The sequence below is a fragment of the Gossypium hirsutum genome, chromosome D10 (assembly GCF_007990345.1).
Source record: "Gossypium hirsutum isolate 1008001.06 chromosome D10, Gossypium_hirsutum_v2.1, whole genome shotgun sequence".
Taxonomy (NCBI): domain Eukaryota; kingdom Viridiplantae; phylum Streptophyta; class Magnoliopsida; order Malvales; family Malvaceae; genus Gossypium; species Gossypium hirsutum.
The window spans coordinates 23268742-23292334 of NC_053446.1; the positions used below are offsets into that span (position 1 = coordinate 23268742).

A 23593-nucleotide genomic window follows, 5' to 3' on the forward strand; every position below is an offset into this window, starting at 1 on the left:
AAAATCATGAAACTCAAACATTCATCAATGGCACATTTCAAAATCATCAACAATTCACAAAATTAAGACATGGGTTTTGAAGTATTCAAAGCAACGATCTCAAAAATATAAAAATTATCAAAAAAACAAACAAAATTCATACCTCAATCAAGCTTGCAAGTGCTGAATATACTAAAGCTTTTAAACAATCTTCTTTGTTCTTAGTTTCGGCCAAAATATGGAGAAATAATGCTTTAATTTTAATATATTAAACATGCACTAACATTAATAATTAGTTTACTTTATTAACCTTTATATAAATATATATACATATATATAAGGCTATACTTGTACTTTGCCACCCACTAACTATATTTTGGCCTTATTACATCATAAATCCTCCATTTAATAAAGACAAAAACAATTTGGTACCTTTAGATTTAACCCCTAAATTTTTATTTTACGCGATTAAGCCATTTTCTTTAATCAATCTCTCAAACGACAAAATTAAAACACGAAAATTTCACACAATTAAATTCACACATCATAAACACACAAAATAATATTAAAATATTTTTTTCTAATTCAGATTTGTGGTCCCGAAACCACTGTTCTGATTAGGGTCAAAATTGGGCTGTTACAATACGAGCCCTCGAGGCCCTAAATGCGCGTTAAAAACAAGTAGGGACTAAATCAAAAACTCAGAAAACATTGAAAATTTTCAAAGCTGCAGGGGTCACACGACCGTATGGCCAGGCCATGTGGGCATTCAAAATAGGGACACACATCTGTGTCCCAGCCTGTGTCCATGCTCGAGTAACTCACTGACTTGGGCCATACGGTCAAGCCACACGCCCGTGTGCTAGGCCGTGTATCCTTTGAAGTAACCTTACACGCTCGTGTGCCAGACCGTGTAACAACTTGACTTGCAACCCTTTGAAAGCTACAGACATACGCCAATGTCTTTGCCCGTGTGGATGAAAATAAGCCATTTTACAATCCATATTTCTCACCAAATTTGACATATACCTACACCCAACAATGCACATATACACAAGCTATAATAAGTGTTGGAATCTCTATAATTAAGGATAGAAATCTTACCTTATTACTATTAGTACTCTTGTAAATAGAAACTAATATCAGTTAACTGATTCTTAGGAAATTAGGATATCAATTACTGATTCTTAGGAAAACTAATATCAGTTACTGATTCTTAGGAAATTAGGATATCAATTATTGATTCTTAGGAAATTAGGATTTATTCCTTTAAAATGATCATTCTTCTCTTTATAAATCTGTAAACTAAAACAGTAGATGAATAACAGAATTTTTTTTTCCTCTGAGTTTTTTACATGGCATCAGGGCTTTAGGATTCATTCAATCCTAATTTTTTTCTCTAATTTCCCTTCTTAAAAATTCCTTCGGTTTAGTCCTCCAATGGGTGATATCAGTGAAAATTTCTCTGAAACTGGGACATCACAAATAACTCAGAATATCAACCAGGGAATCACTCAAGGTGAAATTAATTCCTCCCTTATAATCACCAAACATCGGCTAAATGGGAAGAACTTCCTGCAATGGTCTCAATCAGTTCTTATGGTGATTCGTGGTCGTGGAAAATTAGGGTAAATCAATGGAGAAATTCCTCGACCAACCATAGCTGATCCTACTTATGCCACTTGGGAACTCAACAATTCAATTGTAATGGCTTGGCTAATCAATTCGATGGAAGGCCATATAAGTCGCACCTATCTTTTTTTCAAAACTGCAAAAGACATGTGGGATGCAGTGAAAGAAAACTACTCAGATCTTGGAAACGCCTCCCAAGTATTTGAGATCAAGCTGAAGTTAAAGGATATCCGACAAGGTACACTCGAGGTAACTCACTACTACAACAATTTGAAAATTTTGTGGCAAGAACTGGATATGTATTATGAGGCAGATTAGGGTGAAGGCTTAGAACACAACAAGTTTATGACCCATCTCAACAATGAACGTCTTTATGAGTTTTTAGCAGGACTGAACCGTGAGTTAGATGAGGTCCGTGGTCGAATTCTGGGCAGATCACCTCTTCCAACGATTGGTGAAGCATTTGCAGAAGTTAGAAGAGAAGAAAAGCGTCATCTTGTCATGATGGGAGATTCAAAGGAACCTAAACCTATGACCCCGATTTCTAACCGTCCTACTGAATCCTTTGCTCTCATCTCCAAAGGTCCACAGCCACAAAAACAACGTGCTGGAAATGATTCTGGATCAACAAGACCATGGTGTAGTCACTACAATCGTGTTGGTCATACAAAAGAAAAATGCTTCAAACTCCATAGCTATCCTGAAAAAAAACAAAAGGATAATAAGACTGTCATGTTATCCCACTACTACTGATGATGTTCTTGATGTTCGCTTAACCAAAACACAGCTTGAGACTCTCCATAAGATACTTGGTACTCCCACTACTCATGGATCTCTAGCCACTCAAGGTACTGCCCTAAACATTGCTTTTGAATCTAATAATCAATCTCCTTGGATACTCGATTTGGGCGCCTCCGATCACATGATAGGTGACTCCACGTTGTTTCACACCTACACTCCTTGTCATAACAAATCCCGAATCCGCATAGCTGACGGTTCTTACTCACCTGTGGCTAGAATAGGAGAAGTACAAATGATAGTGAGTTTTTCTCTCGATAAAGTCCTACATGTCCCAAACTTGTCCTGTAATTTACTTTCAATTAGTAAACTTACTAAGGATGACAAAGTTCTTGTTGAATTTTTTGCAATTGGTTGTGTGATACAGGAACAAAAATCGGGGAGGATGATTGGCACTGCTAAAGTTGATGATGGACTGTATATTTGGAATAAAAACAGTACACAAGGGGGATTGGCTCTATTCGCTTCAAAAGAGGACGCTATTATGTTATGGCACCGTAGGTTAGGACATCCAAACTTTGTGTATTTGAAAAAACATCTTCCGCTGTTATTTCGAAATAAAAGTATTAATCCCTTGAAGTGTGAAATTTTCCAATTATCTAAACATACCCGTGTACCATACCCATTAAAACCACATATTCAGTCCCAACCTTTTTCGTTAATCTATAGTGACCTATAGGGAGCCAGCCGAGTGAAAAATATTACAGGGGCTAGATGGTTTATAACATTCATTGGTGATCATACTAGGGTCTGTTGGGTCTATCTACTCAAAGAAAAATCTGAAACACCCAAAGTATTCCAAAATTTTCACTCAATGGTTCGAACCCAATTCAACTCTACCATACATACCCTCCGTACTGACAATGGGAGAGAATACTTCAACTCTGTCTTAAGTCCATACCTTTCTGACCAAGGCATTATACACCAAAGCTCTTGTCCTGACACTCCACAAAAAAATGGGATCTCTAAGAGAAAAAATCATCATCTCCTTGATGTGGCTCGAGCCATAATGTTCACTATGAATGTTCCAAAATACTTGTAGGGAGAAGCTGTCCTCACTGCCTGTTATCTCATAAACCGAATGCCATCAAAGATCCTCAATTTCCAAACACCTCTAAATACTCTTTCAAAGGCCTTCCCTCTATTTCATGTTCCTAATCTTCCAGCCAAAATATTCGGCTGTAAAGCTTTTATCCATAACCATCAATCAAATCAATCCAAACTTGATCCTCGAGCCCACACCTGCATCTTCATTGGATATTCCCCTACACAAAAAGGCTATAAGTGTTACTCACCAACATTGCGCCAAATGTTTGTCTCTCGGGATGTTACCTTCTTTGAAAATGAACCATATTTTGCAGCATCTCATCTTCAGGGGGAGATTTTTAATGAAGATGAGACCCTTAATACTCTTCTCATTATACCTCCTGATCCTACTACTACTATCACAAACAAACCTATCCCAGATTTAGTTGTTTGCCCTGTGCAGCAAGAATTTAACACCTTCCTTCCCAATAACAATACCTCCACCGAAGTACAACAGCCACCTGATCAAGGAAAACAACAAATACAGGTTTACTCTCGATGGAATCGTTCTCCTGAAACTGATACAGCAGTGCCAATTACATCTCCAACCGAGGACTGTTCTAAAACAGAAGTCCCACCTTCGTCACCATCCATCTATCTTCCAATTGCAGTTCAATAGGGTACAAGGAGCTGCACTCAACATCATATTTCTCGGTTTGTATCCTATGGAAATTTATCTAAGTCTTACAAAGCTTTTGTGACTAATGTTGATTCTGTAAAAACTCCAAAAAATATAGAAGAGGCTCTTGAATCAGCTGAGTGGAGACAAACCGTGATGGAAGAAATGAAGGCCCTTAAAAACAATGAAACATGGGAAGTCTCGGATCTACCTAAAGGGAAAAAAACTGTAGGGTGCAAATGGATTTTCACTACAAAATTTAAACCCGATGGCTGTATTGACCGATACAAAGCTCGACTTGTGGCTAAGGGATTCACCCAAACTTATGGTCTCGACTACAATGAGACGTTTGCACCGGTTGCCAAGCTAAACACCGTTCGGATCCTGCTATCTCTTGCTGCCAACCTTGATTGGAACTTAACTCAATTGGATGTAAAAAATGCTTTTCTCAACGGGGAATTAAATGAGGAGGTGTACATGGATTTCCCACCCGGGTTTGAAGAAAACAAGGACCAAGTGTGTAAGTTGAAGAAGTCCTTGTATGGGCTGAAACAATTTCCACGAGCGTGGTTCAGCCGATTTGCAAAAGCTATGACTAGCAGAAATTACATTCAAGGACAGGCAGACCACACCATGTTCTACAAGCACTCGGAAGAGGGTAAATGCTGCATCCTTATTGTTTATGTCGACGATATAATATTAACAGGAAATGACTCGAGTGAAATTTTGAAATTGAAAGAATTTCTTGGTACAGAGTTTGAACTTAAAGACTTGGGGAGTCTTAAATATTTTCTTGGTATGGAGGTAGCAAGGTCAAAAAAAGGTATCTTCATTTCCCAAAGGAAATATGTTCTTGATCTACTGTCGGAAGTTGGTTTGATGGGCAGCAAACCAGTCGAAACTCCTATGGAGTTTAACCTTAAATTGGGAACTAATGAGGATGGAGAAGAAATCGACAGGGGGAGATATCAACGTCTAGTAGGAAGGCTTATCTACCTATCTCACACCCGTCCAAACATAGCCTTCAGTGTTAGTGTTATTAGTCAGTATATGCATGCCCCGAGGGAGAAGCACCTGGAAGCTGCATATAGAATACTAAGATATCTAAAAGGAACTCACGGTAAAGGCCTGTACTTCAAGAAGACTATCAACCGAAACGTCGAAGTCTACACTGATGCAGACTGGGCAGGTTCTGTTAATGATAGACGCTCTACAAGCGGCTATTGTAGTTATGTTTGGGGTAATCTCATGACGTGGAGGAGCAAAAAACAATCTGTGGTAGCACGCAGCAGTGCAGAGGCAGAGTATCGAGCACTATCTCATGGTATATGCGAAGGAGTTTGGATACAAAGACTTATGGGAGAACTAAAATTGCCTTATACCAGACCTATGAAGATATACTGTGACAACCAGGCTGCTGTCAACATGGCACATAATCCTGTGCATCATGATCGGACCAAACATGTGGAAATAGATCGTCACTTTATAAAAGAAAAAATACACTCAGGAGAAGTATGCATCACCTACCAACCTACTAGACAACAAGTTGCAGATATTTTAACAAAGAGTTTGAATAGAAACATGTTTGAAGAACTTATTGGCAAGCTGGGTTTGATTAACCTCTACACTCCAGCTTGAGGGGGAGTGTTGGAATCCCTATAATTAAGGATAGAAATCTTACCTTATTACTATTAGCTCTCTTGTAAATAGAAACTAATATCAGTTAACTGTTTCTTAGGAAATTAGGATATCAATTACTGATTCTTAGGAAAACTAATATCAGTTACTGATTCTTAGGAAATTAGGATATCAATTACTGATTCTTAGGAAATTAGGATTTATTTCCTTTAAAATGATCATTCCTCTCTTTATAAATCTGTAAACTAAAACAATAGATGAATAACAGAATTTTTTTTTCCTCTGAGTTTTTTACAATAAGGCATCCAAAACAAGCATGATCAAGCCTTATACAAATTGTATGATCACATACAACCAATATGCCCTTAGGCACCTCAAATAATAATTTATAAACATGACTAATCATGTGTCCAATATAACCAATTGTTCAACTTACATATATGCATATTTTCACCAAAACTTACCACGTAGATCACTTAACAAAACATACCATTTGGTACCAAAACTCCAATCTAAAACTAGCATCAAATGACCATGTAAATCATTTGCACCAAAGCATCAATTTACCACAATTTCATCCTATCACAAAGAACATATTCAATATGTATAATCATGTCATAATTTTCATCTTCCATAATTCAACCATACTAAGTTATTCATCAATCATTAGAGGGCAAATATTTACATACCATATACTAGACTTATTTTATTATCAAAATGTCAAAACACAAGCCAAACAAATGGCCAAAATATCAACAAAGCATATAGACTAACATTAGCCAAAATAACCTATACGTGTCATTATAACCAAAATTAAACCAATCGAAAGTACCAAAAGAGCTAATGGATAGTGTGATATAGCTCTGTCAAGCTTCCAACCCGAACGAGCTTCCGATTCACTATAAAACCTGGAAAATACACAGAGTAAGCATTTAAGCTTAGTAAGTTCGTATAACATAGAATTTAACTTACCATTTTAGCACATATTAAGTAGTAAACAATACATATCCCAACACAACTTGGCCAAGTGCCTAAACACATATTCGCCAACATGTTAGCCATGTAAAATCATATACAAACCAAATCATGGATGAGCTAAACAAATAATCAAATTTTCATATACATGTATCATTCATGTCAATTAGCTATATATCATCTAATAACCTTTCCATGTATTTCATGTATATACTTGTAATAGTTCGTATCGAACTCATAACATCTCGTAGTGTGCTAAAACTGTAATTCGTCAATTCTTGTACATGTATGCTCATACGAGCTATGAATCGGTATGCTCTCACGAGCTGTAAATCGGTAAGCTCATACGAGCTGAAATTGATAAGCTCTCACGAGCTGAAATCGGTAAGCTCATACGAGCTGTGGTGTGTCCGCAACACATGTAGGACTACAACCAAATCAGTAACCCTAATGACATGTCATTTATATCCTACGAATTCTTAAGGTTCAAACAGAGCTCGGTAATCATTGTACGTCGTCAGATATATGATCGGTATTTATACATGGCAATTATACAAATCACATACATATAATTCAATTAAAACATATAAATACTCAATTTATTACACGAACTTACCTCGAAGAGTATACGTAGATACGGAGGCAATTAATCCGAGATTTTCTCCTTGCCTCGATCTAACTCCGTACGAGGTCTGACTGGATCTATACGGATAAATTCAACTCAATTATATATATTTCAATCAATTTAGTCCAACACATATTTTGGCAAAATTTCCATTTTGCCCCTATACTTTTAATTTTTTTTGCAATTTAGTCCTTAGTTCATAAAAATTGAAATTTACACAATTTTACCACAACCCACTATGGTTGAATATCAAATAGGTCCTTAGCATGCACTATGCTTCAATTATTTCACAATTTCACCTTGTAATATTTCCTATTTTTCAATTTAGTCCCTATTTGACAATTTCACTAAAAAATCCTTTACAAAAGTTGTTTATCTAACAACAACCATTCATTTTCTATCATCAAACTTCAAAACTCATAAATACTCATCAATGGTAAAACCCTAACAGTTTAACAGTTTTATAAATTAGTCCCCGTGCTAGCTAGATTAAGCTACAACGATCCCAGAAACATAGAAATCATTAAAAACAGATTAAAAATTCATACCTAATGAATGAAGCTTCATCCATGGCTTCTTTTTGTTTTAGTATTCGGTTAAAGAAAAGAAAATAAAGATGAAAGCTTTAATGTTTTGTTTGTTTATTCATTTAATTACTAATTTTCAAAATTAACCTTTATAATACTTTAAAATTACACAATTGCCAAGCCAACATCTTCCACTAACTCATTAATGGTTTAATCCTTTAATGTTCTATAGCTATTTAATACCTTTAGCTATTCAAAAATTAGCCAAAAATAGATACATTAAAAGCACAAAATTAACTTGCTATCAATGAACTTTAATTTTGTACAATTTATACATAAAATATTAATTCAATTCAATTTTTATAAGTTACTAACACAATGATTACTACAATACTATTTTAAGTATACATATTGCAATATAAATAAAAAAACTATCTAAATACACCATTTAAATCGATTTTTTTTCCTTTTTTTTCTCAAATGACTATTTGCCTTTATTGGAAGTACTTTAGAATTAAAGAAGCAAATATCTGTAGTATCTTGATAAACCCATATAAATTATAAACCAAAGGGCTTAAATCTTGATTGAAACATCATTGCAAAATATATATATATACTTTTCGTACTTAAATTGGATTCCAATATTCAAATTAGTATATGTTGATACAACGTACAATAGTAAAGGAGGATAAAGCAATCCTATGGAGATTGGTTCACCTGGAGAGATCAAGAGTCGGAATAAGGACAAGAACATAGGTTGATTAAGAAGACAAATGCTTGGAATAACTTTAGGTATTGAAACATTAATCCCCTGTTCATTATTCTTCTAGTATTTATAGGAGAGATTCTCTTGTTCGTTGATACGACGTATCAAGATATACATTTAGCCCTGTTAAATGTGTAATGAATAATCATGAGATTTTATCAGTACGAGATAGTTAAGTCTAAATATACTCCTTATTGCCTTGGAAGTGTATTCACATCAAGACAATATTCACTCTTAAGTCCAAGTGTTTGACTCGATAAATCGAGAATGAATGGTCATACTCAGAGATATTGAGGTTAGGAGGTACACAAGTCCACTACGCGGAAGGATATAACAATATCTAATTTTTTTTCTTTTCAAATTGATATTCAATATAGTTTCGATCACACATATTAATTATTCTTTTTTCGAAAAAGGGAAGAAAAACACATCTAAATGGAGATCAAACATTGAATCCCTAAGCCATTTATATCAGCAAGTAACAAACCAACAGCTTCATGGATAGAGTGGTGTATCAGTCAGTCCTATCTGGTTATTCAAGGTCAAATTAACCCAGTAGGCACCATTCAAAAGAGTTAATAACTGTTTTTTTCACTTCCACCATTCAAACATTTTGAAAATGATTTATGGAGAAAAATAGCATAAAACTAATTATATTCGATATTGGAAGGGTCTTTTCTTTTTTGAATGTTGTAGTGGAAGGGTTTAGAAAAAATAAATATGAAGCCAACACCTATTCCAAAATGGTACATCATTTAATTAATTTAAGTCACTTCATAACCTACTTTGAGCTCTCTAATTTATGCTCTTCCATTCTAAAATATTTTTTTATCTACAATATTGTAATTTATTATATGATGAAAAAATTTATAAATTTTTGTGATATTAGTTTATTATTGTTTATTTCTCAAAACACTTTTATTAAAACATGCCATACATCTTTTTGCTATTCACAAATTTAAAATTTAATCAGTATATTTCTATTTCCAATAATTTAATTCTTTTACTTTTCAAATTTCACAATTCAAGTCCAATTATTAACACTTTTTTTTTATTAATTTTGTTAATATGACATTTTGGCATTCAAAAAAATTTTTCACTTGGTAACAATGTAACTAAAAATAATGACATTGAACTTTGAAATCTAAAAAAGTAGAAAGACAAAATTCTTAAAAATAAAAAGTATAAGGGTTAAATTCTAAATTTACAAAGAACATGGACTTATAGCATATGTGAACCTTTGTTTTATTGCATTTCTGTTGTTAGAGAAACTTGTGAGTTGTGAAGATATTCTATAGTACTTAAGACTCAGGTGGGAGTGTCAGATGCAGCAAATATGTCCAAGACAAATATATTTAATTTTTTTCATGTATTCAAAGGGTTCCCTGAATATGTGTTGGGTACATGGCACATGCTAAGGAATAAATAAACAATGGAAGAAAAGATGAATATAGATGTTTGCATTAACAAAGACTATTCTTCCAACTGCCAGGCATATACAATATGATGACCAAATTAGGGCTGCAATCAGTCATCAAGCAACTTGGAGGACACAAAATATTAACAACCATCAACAACAGATTTTTCTTCCACCAAAGAGTAAGGTGGAGGTTGTTATTTTAAATCAAGATGCACATAGATATCATCTCTGCATTCACTGATACAATTAACTGATCGCTTCGATAACAATTTCCACAGTTAGAGAATCAACTGAAAAGGAGTGAAAAGTTTCAGCATCATAACTTAGTCAGCCATAGATAAATGTTTAGAGGACATTCTCTCTGATTAAGCAATTACAGAGAAGAAGAATGGCTGAAACATAACTTAGCCTGGAAACTATACAATGAAACTAAATATCACCTTTCCTTTTCCCTTTTTTGATCTTTTATAAAGTATCCAAAAGAGTTTATAAACATGAGCTATTGTTTCTGTTGCATAAAACAGATACCATAGACAGCTATGTTATTTGGACTTCGACATGAGTCATGGATGCAGATATGTGTAGGACATATGTTCATTCTTTCCCCCAAACTTTTCAAGTATTTGGAGGGTTTTGGAGCATCACATTCCCATTCATATCCAGATATGAGGTGGACATGAATATCAGAATAGGCATTCAAGAAAAACAAAGAGTTGGATCAACATAGGTGGACAAAGACCATTAAATCAAAGTAAATAGCAATTCGAGCGAAGTAGCTCAAAAGAAGGAGGCTCACCTTAGAAAATGAGCTTAGTCTTAGTCTTCATATTCAAGCTCTCTCAGATTGTTGGATACCAAATTAACTTTTAAGGATAACCGCTGAGTGTGCTCTTCGATATAATTTAAAACCATCTGAAGCTGCTCTTGGTAAGCAGCCGATTTCTTTTTCTCACGATGCAGCTCCGTGGACAGTTCTCGAATTTTAAGATCCTTTTCATCCTGTAAACAGCAGCTAATGCATATAAGGGCATAGCGTCGAGTTACATTTATAAAGGAATCCAGTTAGCATGTACGCATGGCCTGTTCCAAGAGGACGTAATTCCAGGAAGCTTAGCCATAAATTAAATGGCCAAATCGAGAAAATAACTGAATTGCAGAATTGTTGGGTTACCATAATAAAACCTCAGACAAAAAGGCACATCATATAACAGCAGTTATGACCCTATAGAATAGCTGATTGTCCCCAACTAATGTCCAAAATATTCTTTCGTCAATTGATCGGATTGAGTAATGACAATGTCATAAAAACATTTCAGTAATGCAGCTAATGCCCAAACTGCTTCAATGATTGATTTCTAACCTCTGTCAAATTTATATAAGCAAAAACTAATTTCAAACTTTTAGTAGATTAGTCAGTGCTCTTCTAGTTCTTTCCTAGATCATTCACTCTCTCTTATGCCTGCTAATCTCTGCTAATTTCCTATTTTCGATTTGTAACTTGATCCATAACCCGGGACCATAACATATCTCTTCACCTTTTATCTTCTTCTGCTTGAATCAAAAGTAAACACTGTTGCATAAGCCTAATACAAGCTTATACATGGCAGATATTCTCCATAATTTCTTACATTCAAAAGGTTCCTAAACTTATGCATCTATAGTTTAATATCAGCAAATCAGTTTAAAAGCGTGCCAATTTTTCATTTATATTGGCTGTAAAAGACAAGTAAAGTTATCTGAAAGAACAAGTTGCTAACATCTCTAGGAATCATTCAACTAAAATACTTGCACTAACATACCTCACAGAACGCAATTCGATGTGACCGTCGAGGAGGTATTTTGCTTGGATTCAGTACATGATTATGTTCTTTAACAAAACCATAGATAACCCATTTTACCCCATCTTTTGCTGCTATCCTCAGCATTGCATTACATCCCTCTCTTGTGGCAGGCCGCGATGTGAAAACTTGGGTTTCTTTCTTCGTATATTTCTCTGCACGAAAACCTTCTTTCGAGCAAACAAACTCTCGGCCAATTATCGAATTATCCTTAAGAGATCGACGAGTGCGATTATTCCGAATGGTGAATCCCATACGCCGACCATACATCTCATAAAACTCCCTAGCATCCTCAGCTGACTCAAACTCCATACCAATGTATGGTTCTCTATGTTCCATAGTCATAGGAAAATGTTGATCCAATGGGTTGATCAAATTACCATTTCCGTCCAGATTACTATCTGACAACTCATCATCAAGCATTTCATGGCCATCAAATGTTTCGGTCAGCCATTGTCGATAGTTTCGGCTAGTGTTAAGCTCCGGATTTGAGGTGCTAGCCATCACAAAGCTATCACAATGTTATCAAAAAGTCAAGATCAATCCAAATTAAGAAAAAAAAACCCAGAAAGCCCAGAATCATTGAACAATCCAATTTTTCCATCGAGAAAAGAAGCAATGGCTAGCAGTGATTAACAATCAACAAGACTAGATTTATCCAGAAAATGGAATTACACAGTAGTTCTTAATAATTTCAGTAATTTGCTCTAAATAGCAAAAGCGCATGCCTCTAATTACCCAACAAACATCAAATTACATAAAATTTCCTACATTTGCAGATATAAAAGCTCAGAATTTCAAAGAAAAATGGAGAAAAAAATGCTTGATTTTGTAATTCTAATTACTATATAAAGAATACAAAAGAAACCCAAAATCTATCAACTTTCTGCCTTAGCGTCCCAAACCTTGGGTGGGGTTTTTTTTTTCCTTCAACATTTCAATGTTTAATCGTTCAAATAACATAAACACAGCAAGCAATAGTTCAGATAAAAAGGGAATTAAAGGAAAGTAAATGAAAGCCATTTACCTTTTTCTGGTAAATATGAGAGTTTCAATGAAAATCGTTTAGAGAAGAACAGCTGCAGACTTCAATTTCAATGGCTGTCAGCCACCATTAAAACAAACAGATCAGTGTTAACTAAATGGGTGGGATTTTTAAGGTGTTTTTTTTTTTTTCAATTAAATGTTAAACAATGTCAACACCTATGTGTGTTGAGCTATCTTAAACCAAATCTGGACATCAGATATGAGTAGGGGTCGAAATCAGCCTACGCTTGATTTTCATCATTTAAGATACCATAATTCACAATCAAGATCGATTTTGTTTTATAGATTTCCCGAAACAAACACAGACCCATCTGTGTCCCTACGTGATTTTCATCATAAAATGTATATTTCAAATTTTAATTTAATAGTTTTTATATTTGATATATATAATTATGTGTATATAAAATCGTAAATTTAAAATGATATTATATCGATAATCATATAATAATTTATAAAAATTAAATTAAATCAAATTTTTATCCATAAAATTATTCAAAATTAAAATTTATATATAATAATTACACATTGAGCCCAAATTTATTTGTAATTTGTAATTTTATTTTTTTATTATATATTATTGGTAGAAGAATTAAAGCTAAAAAATAAATTGTAATAAAAAATTTAAATTAATTCACCATAATACTTTTAATTTATACAACATAAAAGTATAAATAATTGAATATTGCTTTATATTAGTTTAATAGATTGAATTTTGAATTTATTTTTCAATTAAATCATACAATTAACTTTTTGATTTATCAATTTTTTTTATATTTATTTTATATATAACACCCCAAACCCGACCTAGATGTTAAGACTGGATATTGAGAAATTACATTAACTTATTTTAAAAAATCTTTTTGATTTAATTAAACTTAGTGTGAGGTTCGAAAGCATTAAATTTGGCAAAATTTTCACAAATGTTTAAAAAAACTTAAATTCGGAATCACTTATCTAAAACCTAGAATTTGAAATCAAAATCATGTTTTGAAAGTAATAATTTTGACAAATCATTTCCAACTTTAAGGCAAACATTCATTAAAACTATTTGTTTATTTACAAAAAAAAAAAACACTTACGGGGTTACTTAATTTTGCAGCGAAAAATTTTCAGACTTTTAATTTTAAATTATTAATCCATGTGATTTTGCAGTTTCATATTAAAATACTCAAAAATCAACTAACAGAATAAAAACAAAAAAACAAAGTCTAAAACAAATTTACAGTCCAAAATAATTAAAAGAAATGTAAACTATCTTATTTTATTAACCGATATACAATCTGAGTTCCCGCACGTTGTCCGATCCTAAACTCAAAGATTACCTGAAAAGTCAGAGATAAAACAAAAAGGTGAGCTATAAAGCTCAATGTATAACAAAACTCAATCAGAGATCAAACATTACACAATATACAAATCAGAGTATCATGGAGAATTTTCATAACGATCAGTTAAACAGAATTGAGAATATATGGTTATGTCAATGCGATATTTTTCAAAAAATCATAATGCAAATTTTTCAGAAAATTTCCTATCCAATTCCGTTACACACCAAATTAGTTCCCCAGAACTCATCCAACTAAATCACACCAACATATAATTGTGGATGATGCCACCAGAGTTGCAGTTAAAACTGTCAGATCAAATATATGTAGTCAAGCCACCATATTGCAGATAAGTTGCCAGACAGAAGTATGTGATTAAACCACCAAATAGTGCAAATCATTAAATTGTCGGAACTTCCTCCATACCATATTATTCCAACCACGTGCAATATGACATGACATGCAAATACAGAAACAGAATGATAAGTATGTTGAACATGCATTCATATTTTTAACAGAAACCAATAAGCATACAATTACATAAGTTGTAGATAGATATATCACAAACCCAACAGAAGCAAATTAGTTTCGTCATAACATCATGTGCGTGGTCATAAAGCAGATTTAGATAAATATAGATTAACATATCCATACATCATATGCTCATAACAAACATAGCAAAACAAAAACATGTAATCAGAATTAACAATAGTCAGTTCATTCGTACTTAATTCACATATCTTAATCATATCACCTACGGTAGCATATTAACAAATAACATGTTTTCACACCTTATTTATGCAGTATGAAGCCTACGGAGAGTCTAATTACGTATTACGGGTCAAAACGGGCTTAGACGAAAATTTTCAAAATGAGCTTGCATGCTCGTGTGGTGGCCCAATTGGCCAACTCATGTGGTCCACATGGCCCGACGCATGTCCTCACACATGGTCGTGTGGCCCACACATCCCAATTAAATGAGCCCATGTGACACACACGGTCGTGTGACGTCGACAGAATGCATTTCAGTTTTTCGCCATTCACTGTTTTTCGAGTTTTCCGTTACACACCTGGTCAGTTTTTTATGTTGATTCAACACTCGCAATTCCAGATCCCTTGAACGAAACAACGACTTAAAAAGGGAATTTAGTTCGCCGAAAAATCTACCGGCTCACAATCTTCTCCAAAACCATCCTGCAATTTTGGGTGGTCAAAAATCTTCGTTTGTTGAAGTTGAACCTTGTGAACTACACAAGCACAATAAAGCTATCTTCCCATACCATTTTCATTTAAAAAAATGTGAGTTTTGAATGGGAGAAGAAAATCTTCTAAATAGAAGCAAATTTCTTAGTGTTTGTAGCTGAGAAGCAATTAATCCACAACAAGCTTCACATTCGAAATTATCAGTTTCATGTCATTGAATATAATTTTAATCCTAAACATAGTGTAAGTGGAGTTAATAATCCCAAGATGCAATAATAGTCAATCTAGGAACTTTATCTTGTATGAACATAAATTAAACATGAGTGAATGTGGTGACAATATCAACTCCGTTAAAGAAGGTCAATTAGTGAAATAGCTTTTTCTTTAAATATTTAAAGCAAACAATTGAAATATAACTAAAATAACAAGTATTCGATCCTAAGTCACAAATTCATAATGTGATTCAACCATATTAATCGTGCATCAATCTTAGTTCTTTTCCCTTTTTTTTACAACACATACTTACAAATCTCAATGAAATTTCAATCAACTTCATTATACGAGTATCAGATAGTAACTCTAATTCATAATTTACCCTTTGACAACAAATAAAAATAAACAAAAATTACAGAAATAAATCAATGAATCTTAATAATCTTTGAAAATAAGACTAAGTATTGCATCAATTCTATTAGAGAAAATAAGACTAAGACAATTGTTCGCAGCTGATATAAGCAGTGGTGGAAGGCAGTCGATGATGGTATTTGGAGCAAAAATAATGATTATTTTACCAATAAAGGCTCATTTCCAACTTTATTTACAAAAATGGATCATTTTTTTCATTATTTACCGGAATGAGCCTAAAACTCCAAAACGCATCCATGTAGAAGCGTTTTAGGGGGAAATTCCAGCAAAACGAGTCCCTGAGGGAGTGATTTTGCCATTTCAGCAGAAAACGCGCTGACGTGGACGCACTTTGCTGACGTGGCAAAATCGCACCCTCACGGACGCGTTTTAGCCCGTGTTTTTCTAGGGTTAGGGCTATCTACATGTTTAGTGCCTAGGGTTTGTGAGTTTAGGGTTTTAGGGTTGTAGTGTTAGTGTTTTGTTAAAATAATTTAGGGTTTTGTTTATTTAAGGTTTAAGAATTTTAGAAAATAAATTAGGGTGTAGAGTTTTTAAAAAAACTAATTAAATTAGGTTTTAAGGGTTTTAAATAAATTAATTAAATTAAGTTTTAGGGATTTTAAATAAATTAATTAAATTAGGGTTTAGTTTTTTTAAAAATAATTTTTGTGTTTAGCTTTTAGGGTTTTTGAAAAAAGGTTTAGGTTAAGGGTTTAGAGGGGTTTATATTGACAAGAAGGATTTTATTTTTTTTCTACAGTAGTTTCAGAAAAATTAATTTTGAGAAGACGGTTCTGAAAAGATAATGTCAAAAACACTTCAAGCAGGATGCACTGTCAGTAAAATTACTGAAAAAAGCTCTCACGTAGACGCTCTTTTTCTACAGTAGCTCCTGTTTGGCCTTAGGCTATAAATGAGCCAAATTTCGTAAAAAGACTTAGGCGCAAAATCTTCAAAACAACGCCAATGAGAGTTTCGTCTATTAAGTATCGATTTTGTGCTTCGGTTGATCTCGTGACATATGACTCATTTGATATCAAATGTGGTCGTAGCTTGGAGGCGATGACGAAGACTCATCTCGCTAGTGGATCACCATATCTTAAGTTATATGTACAATTTTCATCGCCAAATGAAACATTTGCAACTTCAACATCTACTATTGATCGAGAGGAATACACGGCCCCTACCCGACACTTCATTAGTGGGAGGAAAAACATGAAAGAGCCCATGTTTGGTGGTAGTATGGAATACACAACTCCTGCACAACACTCGGTTAGTGGATGGGACATACACCTCGGTGGGTCGATGTTCGATGCTGAAAATACGTACTAGGGAATGACATCAACTTCTAATGGTTGGCAATTCACATTTGATTGGGGACGTTATGAAACATCCACAATAAAGTATGATTAACTCCCTATGACATCCACCGGAGAAGGGACCTCATACGTTGTAGATGATGATAGGTCGGATGATGAGTCCAATGTGGATCCACCTCAAGAGCCCGGCCCCGATAGTGAAGAAGTTGCATTATTTTCTGAACCAGAGCTTGTTTCAACCGAACCTGAAGATGGTGAAGGGGGTTCAGATGAAGAAGAAGAAGATTCGCAATTCAAGGCATACTCGCCTCTAGCCCACATACACAATGTCAATCTATCGGCAGATGATGCATTGGAGTTTCCAGATCTACCACACAGAAGGCATGACTGTATAAGTTCGTCATTGGATTCAGGTGAACTGGAAGTTGGTAAGGAGTTTTCCAGTAAGGATAGTTTTCTTGGTGCATTGAAACGACATAACATTATGAACGGGGTTAACTACTACGTAATTAAATCTAAATCTGAGAAGTTTGAGGCCAAGTGTACAGTGCAATACGATACATATTCATGGAAAATCATGGCTTTGGTTAGGAAAAAGACAGGCTTGTGAGAGATAAAAAAGTACAAAGGTCCACATACCTATGTTATCGGTACAGTATCACTGGGTGTTTAGGGTTTTTAAATAATACTGTTATTACTCAATGTTGCATTATTTAACGTACTTCGTTGACATGTGTTTCACAAGATCACCCCAAGATGGATTCAGATATGATAGCTAACTTAATACTACTAATTGTGAAGGTAGATCCTAGGACTTCTATGTCGGTCTTAATTGCCAATATTTGTAGCCAATTGAGGAACACGCCCTCTTATCGCAAGGCTTGGATAGCTAAGCAGAAGGCGTTGGAAAATATGCATTGTGGGTAGGACGCTTCATATAATGAGGTGTGGCAGTGATGTCAGGTGCTAGAGAGGTACGTCCCAGGTTGCATAACAGACCTTGAAACGGGCCCTGCGTACTACAACAACCGCTTGCTCCGTGGATGCCAAGTGTTCAAGCGTCTGTTCTAGAGCTTTAAGCAATGCCGGGACGCATTTGTGTATTGCAAGCCATTGGTACAAATTGACACTACCTTTATGTATGGTAGATATACTCATCAGCTATTGCTAGCTGTGGCATAGGATGGCGGTGGGAAAATCCTTCCAATTTTGTCTGCAATAACATCGAGGGGGTCAGGTGATGACTGGGATTTTCTTTCTTTCTTGGTTAAGGAGGCATGTCTGCCCCCAACCTGATATCTACGTTATATTGGATTGAAGCACTGGAATACTAGTCGCAATTGAGCGACAGGGAAGCCTATAAGATTGCACACACCATCGATATTGTCTAAGACACGTTGCGTCCAACTACTACGAGTAATATCGGATCTACCGCTGAACGACGACAAGTGACCAACATGGGTATTTAATCTCTATTAATATAATTTCGTTTGTAAAATTCAATTTATTTTGAATGGAAGAGTGGTATGTGATTTTCGCTATCAACTTATATTGATAGGGTACGAGATCAATAAAGATCGTTTTCATGAGATGTTGGTGATTTTACGATCAATTAACAATCAAGGCGCAGACTACCTCTGTAACATCTCTTTCGATCAGTGGACACAAGCATACGACAGCGGCCTACGATATGGTCATATGACCTTAAACTTGGCTGAATGCATAAATTTTGTTCTAAAAGAAACGCATCATTTGCTGATAACCTCGGTTGTGTGAGAAACATATTTCTATTTGGTGACACTATTTCCAAAGCGAACAGCGAGTTATAAAGGCCAAATGTAGGGAGGCCATGTATGGTGTCGGAAGGTATTGCAAGAAATTAACAAGGAGAATGCGAGGGCCAACACCATGCACATAGTGTGCCACGATCGCAACAACCTATGGTATTACCGGCAAACCGAACCAAAGTATTACCGGCGTACAATATCGTGTACACTTGAGAAATTAGACTTGCGACTGTGAGACGTTTGACGCGCTTTGTTATCCATGCGCTCATGCAATTGCAGCTTGTCAGAATTTCCGTTTAGATTCCATGAGCTATGTTGACGAAGTGTACAAAATAGAATACATGTATAATGCGTGGAGACACGTATTCCACCGGTCTCAGATGAACGTAAGTGGTCGCTTATATCGCTTACTCTGTTTAAGTTGTTACCGGATAGAGAATTGCATTGCAAACCAAAAGGTCAACCTTACTCGAGTAGAATACGTGATAATATGAATATCCGGGAAAGAACGAACCAATAAAAGTTGTGCGGATGGTGTAAGAACCCAGGTCATACAATTCGAGTATATCCAAATCGAAATAGTTGATAATTGCTTAAATGAAATTATGTTGCATTATTTCTATTGCCTTATTCAAAAAAACTTCTATTTTATTAAATAGGACAAAATATAAAAATAATTTACTATTAAAATATTCAAAATAACTTTTGTTTTATTAAATGAAACAATATAAAAATAGTTTGTACAAATATATTTAAAAAATCAATGTATGTACCGGTCAGAATTAGTGTCACATAGGGGTGGTCAACGGTTATGCGCTGGATTCCTTCTTGGTTCAACTTTCAGCGAGGGTTGGGTTGCTCTGGCGGAGGTTGTGGTTGTTCTGGTTGTAGGTGTTGAGAGGATGACCTACCTTGATAGAATAAATAATGCGGAGGTGTTTGCATCACCCACTGCGGAGGTGTTTGAATCCCATAAGGCAATAGGGATTAGAAATGAAATGAAATCCCCGACGATGCCTCGTGCGATCCCTCCTACGATGATGGCATATATATCATCAGTTGAGTTAGAATCATCAAGAAAGGAGATACACAAGGCCATACATTCCAACCTGGCACTGAGAAAAGGAAACATATAAGGGTTAGGATACATATAAGGGCTAGGATACTCACCTGGCATAATCTGAAAGGGTTGTGATATGGGTGTCGTCACTTGAGGCATTGGGCCCGATGATTGTGTGGGTGCTTTTGATGGGCCTGTGCCGTCATCCCTTCTCATTGGATTTAAAAAGCCCTGTCATTCCCTTTTGACATAGATTTTCTGACGCCTCTGCTCTTCCGAGAGCAAATATGGCTTACCATGAATCCTAAACCATGATATATAATTCAGCGCGCACGCTAACTCTGGAACGATAATCGGTTAGCGAGTAGGTATATGATCATATTGATTTTCCCAAATTTTGATATATTTCAAGAAAAATAATGGCCAATTTGTATTCGATTATCGTAAGTCGATTTTGTGCTCATCATCAAGCACCTCAGGTGTCACAGGAATCGGTTGTCGTAATCTAAATTGTTGCAACACTCTATCTGTCTGGTGCATCTCGAGAATAGTATAGTTGACCAATGGAACCTTAACATGTCAAATGTTCGGATTTTAAAAAAATTCATCCAGAATTACTACCCGAATTGCCAGATCATCATATGGTGTCCATTGAAACTATATGAACGTGATAAATATATTAGTTATATACATAATACTAAATACTAAATATGAAACAACTATGTTATGTATATATGATTTATTTAATAATTACATATGCTTCCGACCGTTAGTCTAATAGAAGACGTATATCTTCAAAAGCGGTAGGTATTCCAACATAACTCGCCGAATAGTTCCACCTAATTAAATAAATTTTTAGCATAAAACTATATTTTAAATCTATGTAATAATTGCAAAATCTAATATAAATTTTACCTCGTTATGAGTAGGAATATATATGGGCAGTTCACTCGAGGACGTAAAAATGGAAAGCGAAACCAAACCCATGATTGTAGTAGTGATAGGCAACCTTCCATTTTGGCTTTATTTGGTGGCGTTGCCCATTTACATCTCTAGGGACAATGTTTCCAACACGGTAGACCCCCAACTAAGTTCGCCAACTGCTCTAAAATCAACAAGTTTCAGTAGCCACCTCAGATGTACGAGGTTTCGTGACAAGTCTGGCATCAGATAACCTCTAATGATCTCAAGGATGTATGCCCGAACATATCGTATTCTTTCTACTTCAGTCGAATCATTCCCCGGCTCCGAAAATATGTCTCGTAACCAGCCCATCTCGATCCAACCTCCGTAAATATTATCTGGAATCGTACCCAAAAGATCGTAGCATATGGCTTTCCAATCAGCAGATTGAACGGACTTGGTGAGTACGGACCCATCCACCGGCAATCTTAATTGTAGCTGCACGTCCTCCAAAGTGATGGTACACTCTCCGCATGGAAGATGAAATGTGTGCGTCTCGGGTCTCCACCTCTCTATGAACGTACTGATGAGTTTCGGGTCCAACTTGCACCCCCGGTCTATATTGCCAAAAACTCGCTTCCCTAAAGTAATTCTCTATCAACGGTGATGGAGGATCAGATATATTACAAATATAACATTGGAACACCCGATCTACAGGCTGTTATAAAAAATTATAAAATGAAAAATAATTAAAATTACATAGGGGTGTGCATTCGGTTAACCGACCCGAAATAGCTATAACCGAATTAACCGACCTTCCAAAATTTTTAACCGTTAACCGAACCAAAATTTAAAAAAAAAACATTAACCGAACCGAAATTTTTTCTGTTAATTAGGTCGGTTAACATAATTAACCGAAAATTGTATGGTTTTTATTTTTGGTTAAAAATTAACCGAATTACCCGAATTGAATCACTACATAATTAAAAACATTACATAAGACTTTGAATCACTACATAATTAAAAACATTACATAAGTCTTGAAATTAACACATAATTGAAATGTAAGTTTTTAATATTCTCCATTTATATGCATTTCTTCTCTCCAAAAAATCTCCATTTGCATTAAACCTAAAAAAAAAAAGAGTGTAATTGGGTAGAGACTTAGAGTTAGACTTTAGTTTTATTTTTATTGGGTTGGTAATTGGGTAGACTTTAGTTTTAGTTTTATTGGGTTAAGTAATTTGGTAGACTTTAGTTTTAGTTTTATTGGGTTGGGTTGGATAATTTTATTTATTAATTTTTTCAGTTAAACCGAAAAAATTCGGTTAACCGACCGGTTTCGAACCGAATTAACCGTTAACCGAAAAATTATAAAAAAATTAACCGACCCCCGACTAAAAAAATTTGGTTAACCGACCGATTAACCGAATTCGGTCGGTTAACTGAATTTTTTCGGTTTTACCCGAATTATGCACAACCCTAAAATTACATAAATGAAAAAAAATATTAAATAATATTCAAAAATTGAAATTAGCCCTTACCATTTTCATTTGTTCGACGAAGATATGTTTATGATTGAGACGAATTAATTCTCCAACCATTGCTAACACGATCAAATATTTTTGAAATTATAAAAAAATTAATACTAATTTAAAAAATTAAAGGAAATAATTAATTAAAGAGAGCTTTGAGAAATTTAGAGAGAAATTTGAGAGCTTTTTTGAGAAATTTAGAAGAAATGTTGTGTGAAAAAAATAAGAGGGGATTTTATAGTTTTTTTTTTTTTACCGTTGGACCTCCCAACGGTCAAAATTTTAAACCTTTGGTAAAAAACGGGCTAAAGCACGTCCATGAGAGAGCGATTTTGCCACGTTAGCGCGTTTTGTGCTAACATGGCAAAATCGTTCCCTTAAGGACGCATTTTGTTGGAATCTTCCCCTAAAATGCTCCTACGTGGACGCGTTTTAGAGTTTTCTACCCATTCCGGTAAATAATAAAAAAGTGGCTCATTTTCATAAATAAAATTAAAAATGGGCCTTTATTGATAAAATAGTCAAAAATAATTGAGGGAGCAGAACAAAGTGGCAAGGATTTGAAGGGATTTAAATTGATATGGAAAGGGTGCAAGAGTAGATAGACGGCCAAAGAGAAGTTGAAATTTGAAATAATGATAAAAAAAATCAATCCCATAAGAAAAATAAAAATATACAGAAAAAGAATCAAATATTTATATAATATAAGATACCACTAAATCAATAAGCTCATTCTTATTATTAGTTGAGCGAAAATATTATTTATACCAAATGATGAAGGATAGGGGTTACAACAAAATTACTAAAAATTCAAGAGAAAGGATTTAAATACAAAACCTCTCACACCCAAATTCTACACTTAGCCACTGAACAAAATCAATTCACTT

At 34.7% G+C, this 23593-nt stretch overlaps 1 protein-coding gene across 5 annotated transcripts; it reads right to left on the reverse strand.

Moving 5' to 3' along the window:
• Positions 1 to 9971: 9971 nt before the first annotated feature.
• On the reverse strand, positions 9972 to 13285 carry LOC107914661 (protein FAR1-RELATED SEQUENCE 5). Of its 5 annotated transcripts, none has more exons than XM_041102222.1 (4): positions 12931 to 13285; positions 11865 to 12414; positions 10862 to 11064; positions 9972 to 10355 (listed from the first exon to the last, which is right to left on the reverse strand). In XM_041102222.1, exons 2-3 carry the CDS (start codon positions 12405 to 12407, stop codon positions 10882 to 10884), a joined length of 726 nt encoding a protein of 241 aa, XP_040958156.1. In that variant the 5' UTR covers positions 12408 to 12414; positions 12931 to 13285; the 3' UTR covers positions 9972 to 10355; positions 10862 to 10881. The 5 variants fall into 5 exon arrangements, with proteins under 5 accessions (XP_040958156.1, XP_040958159.1, XP_040958158.1 ...); XM_041102225.1 differs by having other exon boundaries at positions 9972 to 10676; positions 11865 to 12399; positions 12931 to 13226; XM_041102224.1 differs by having other exon boundaries at positions 11865 to 12399; positions 12931 to 13221.
• Between the last annotated feature and the right edge of the window lie 10308 nt (positions 13286 to 23593).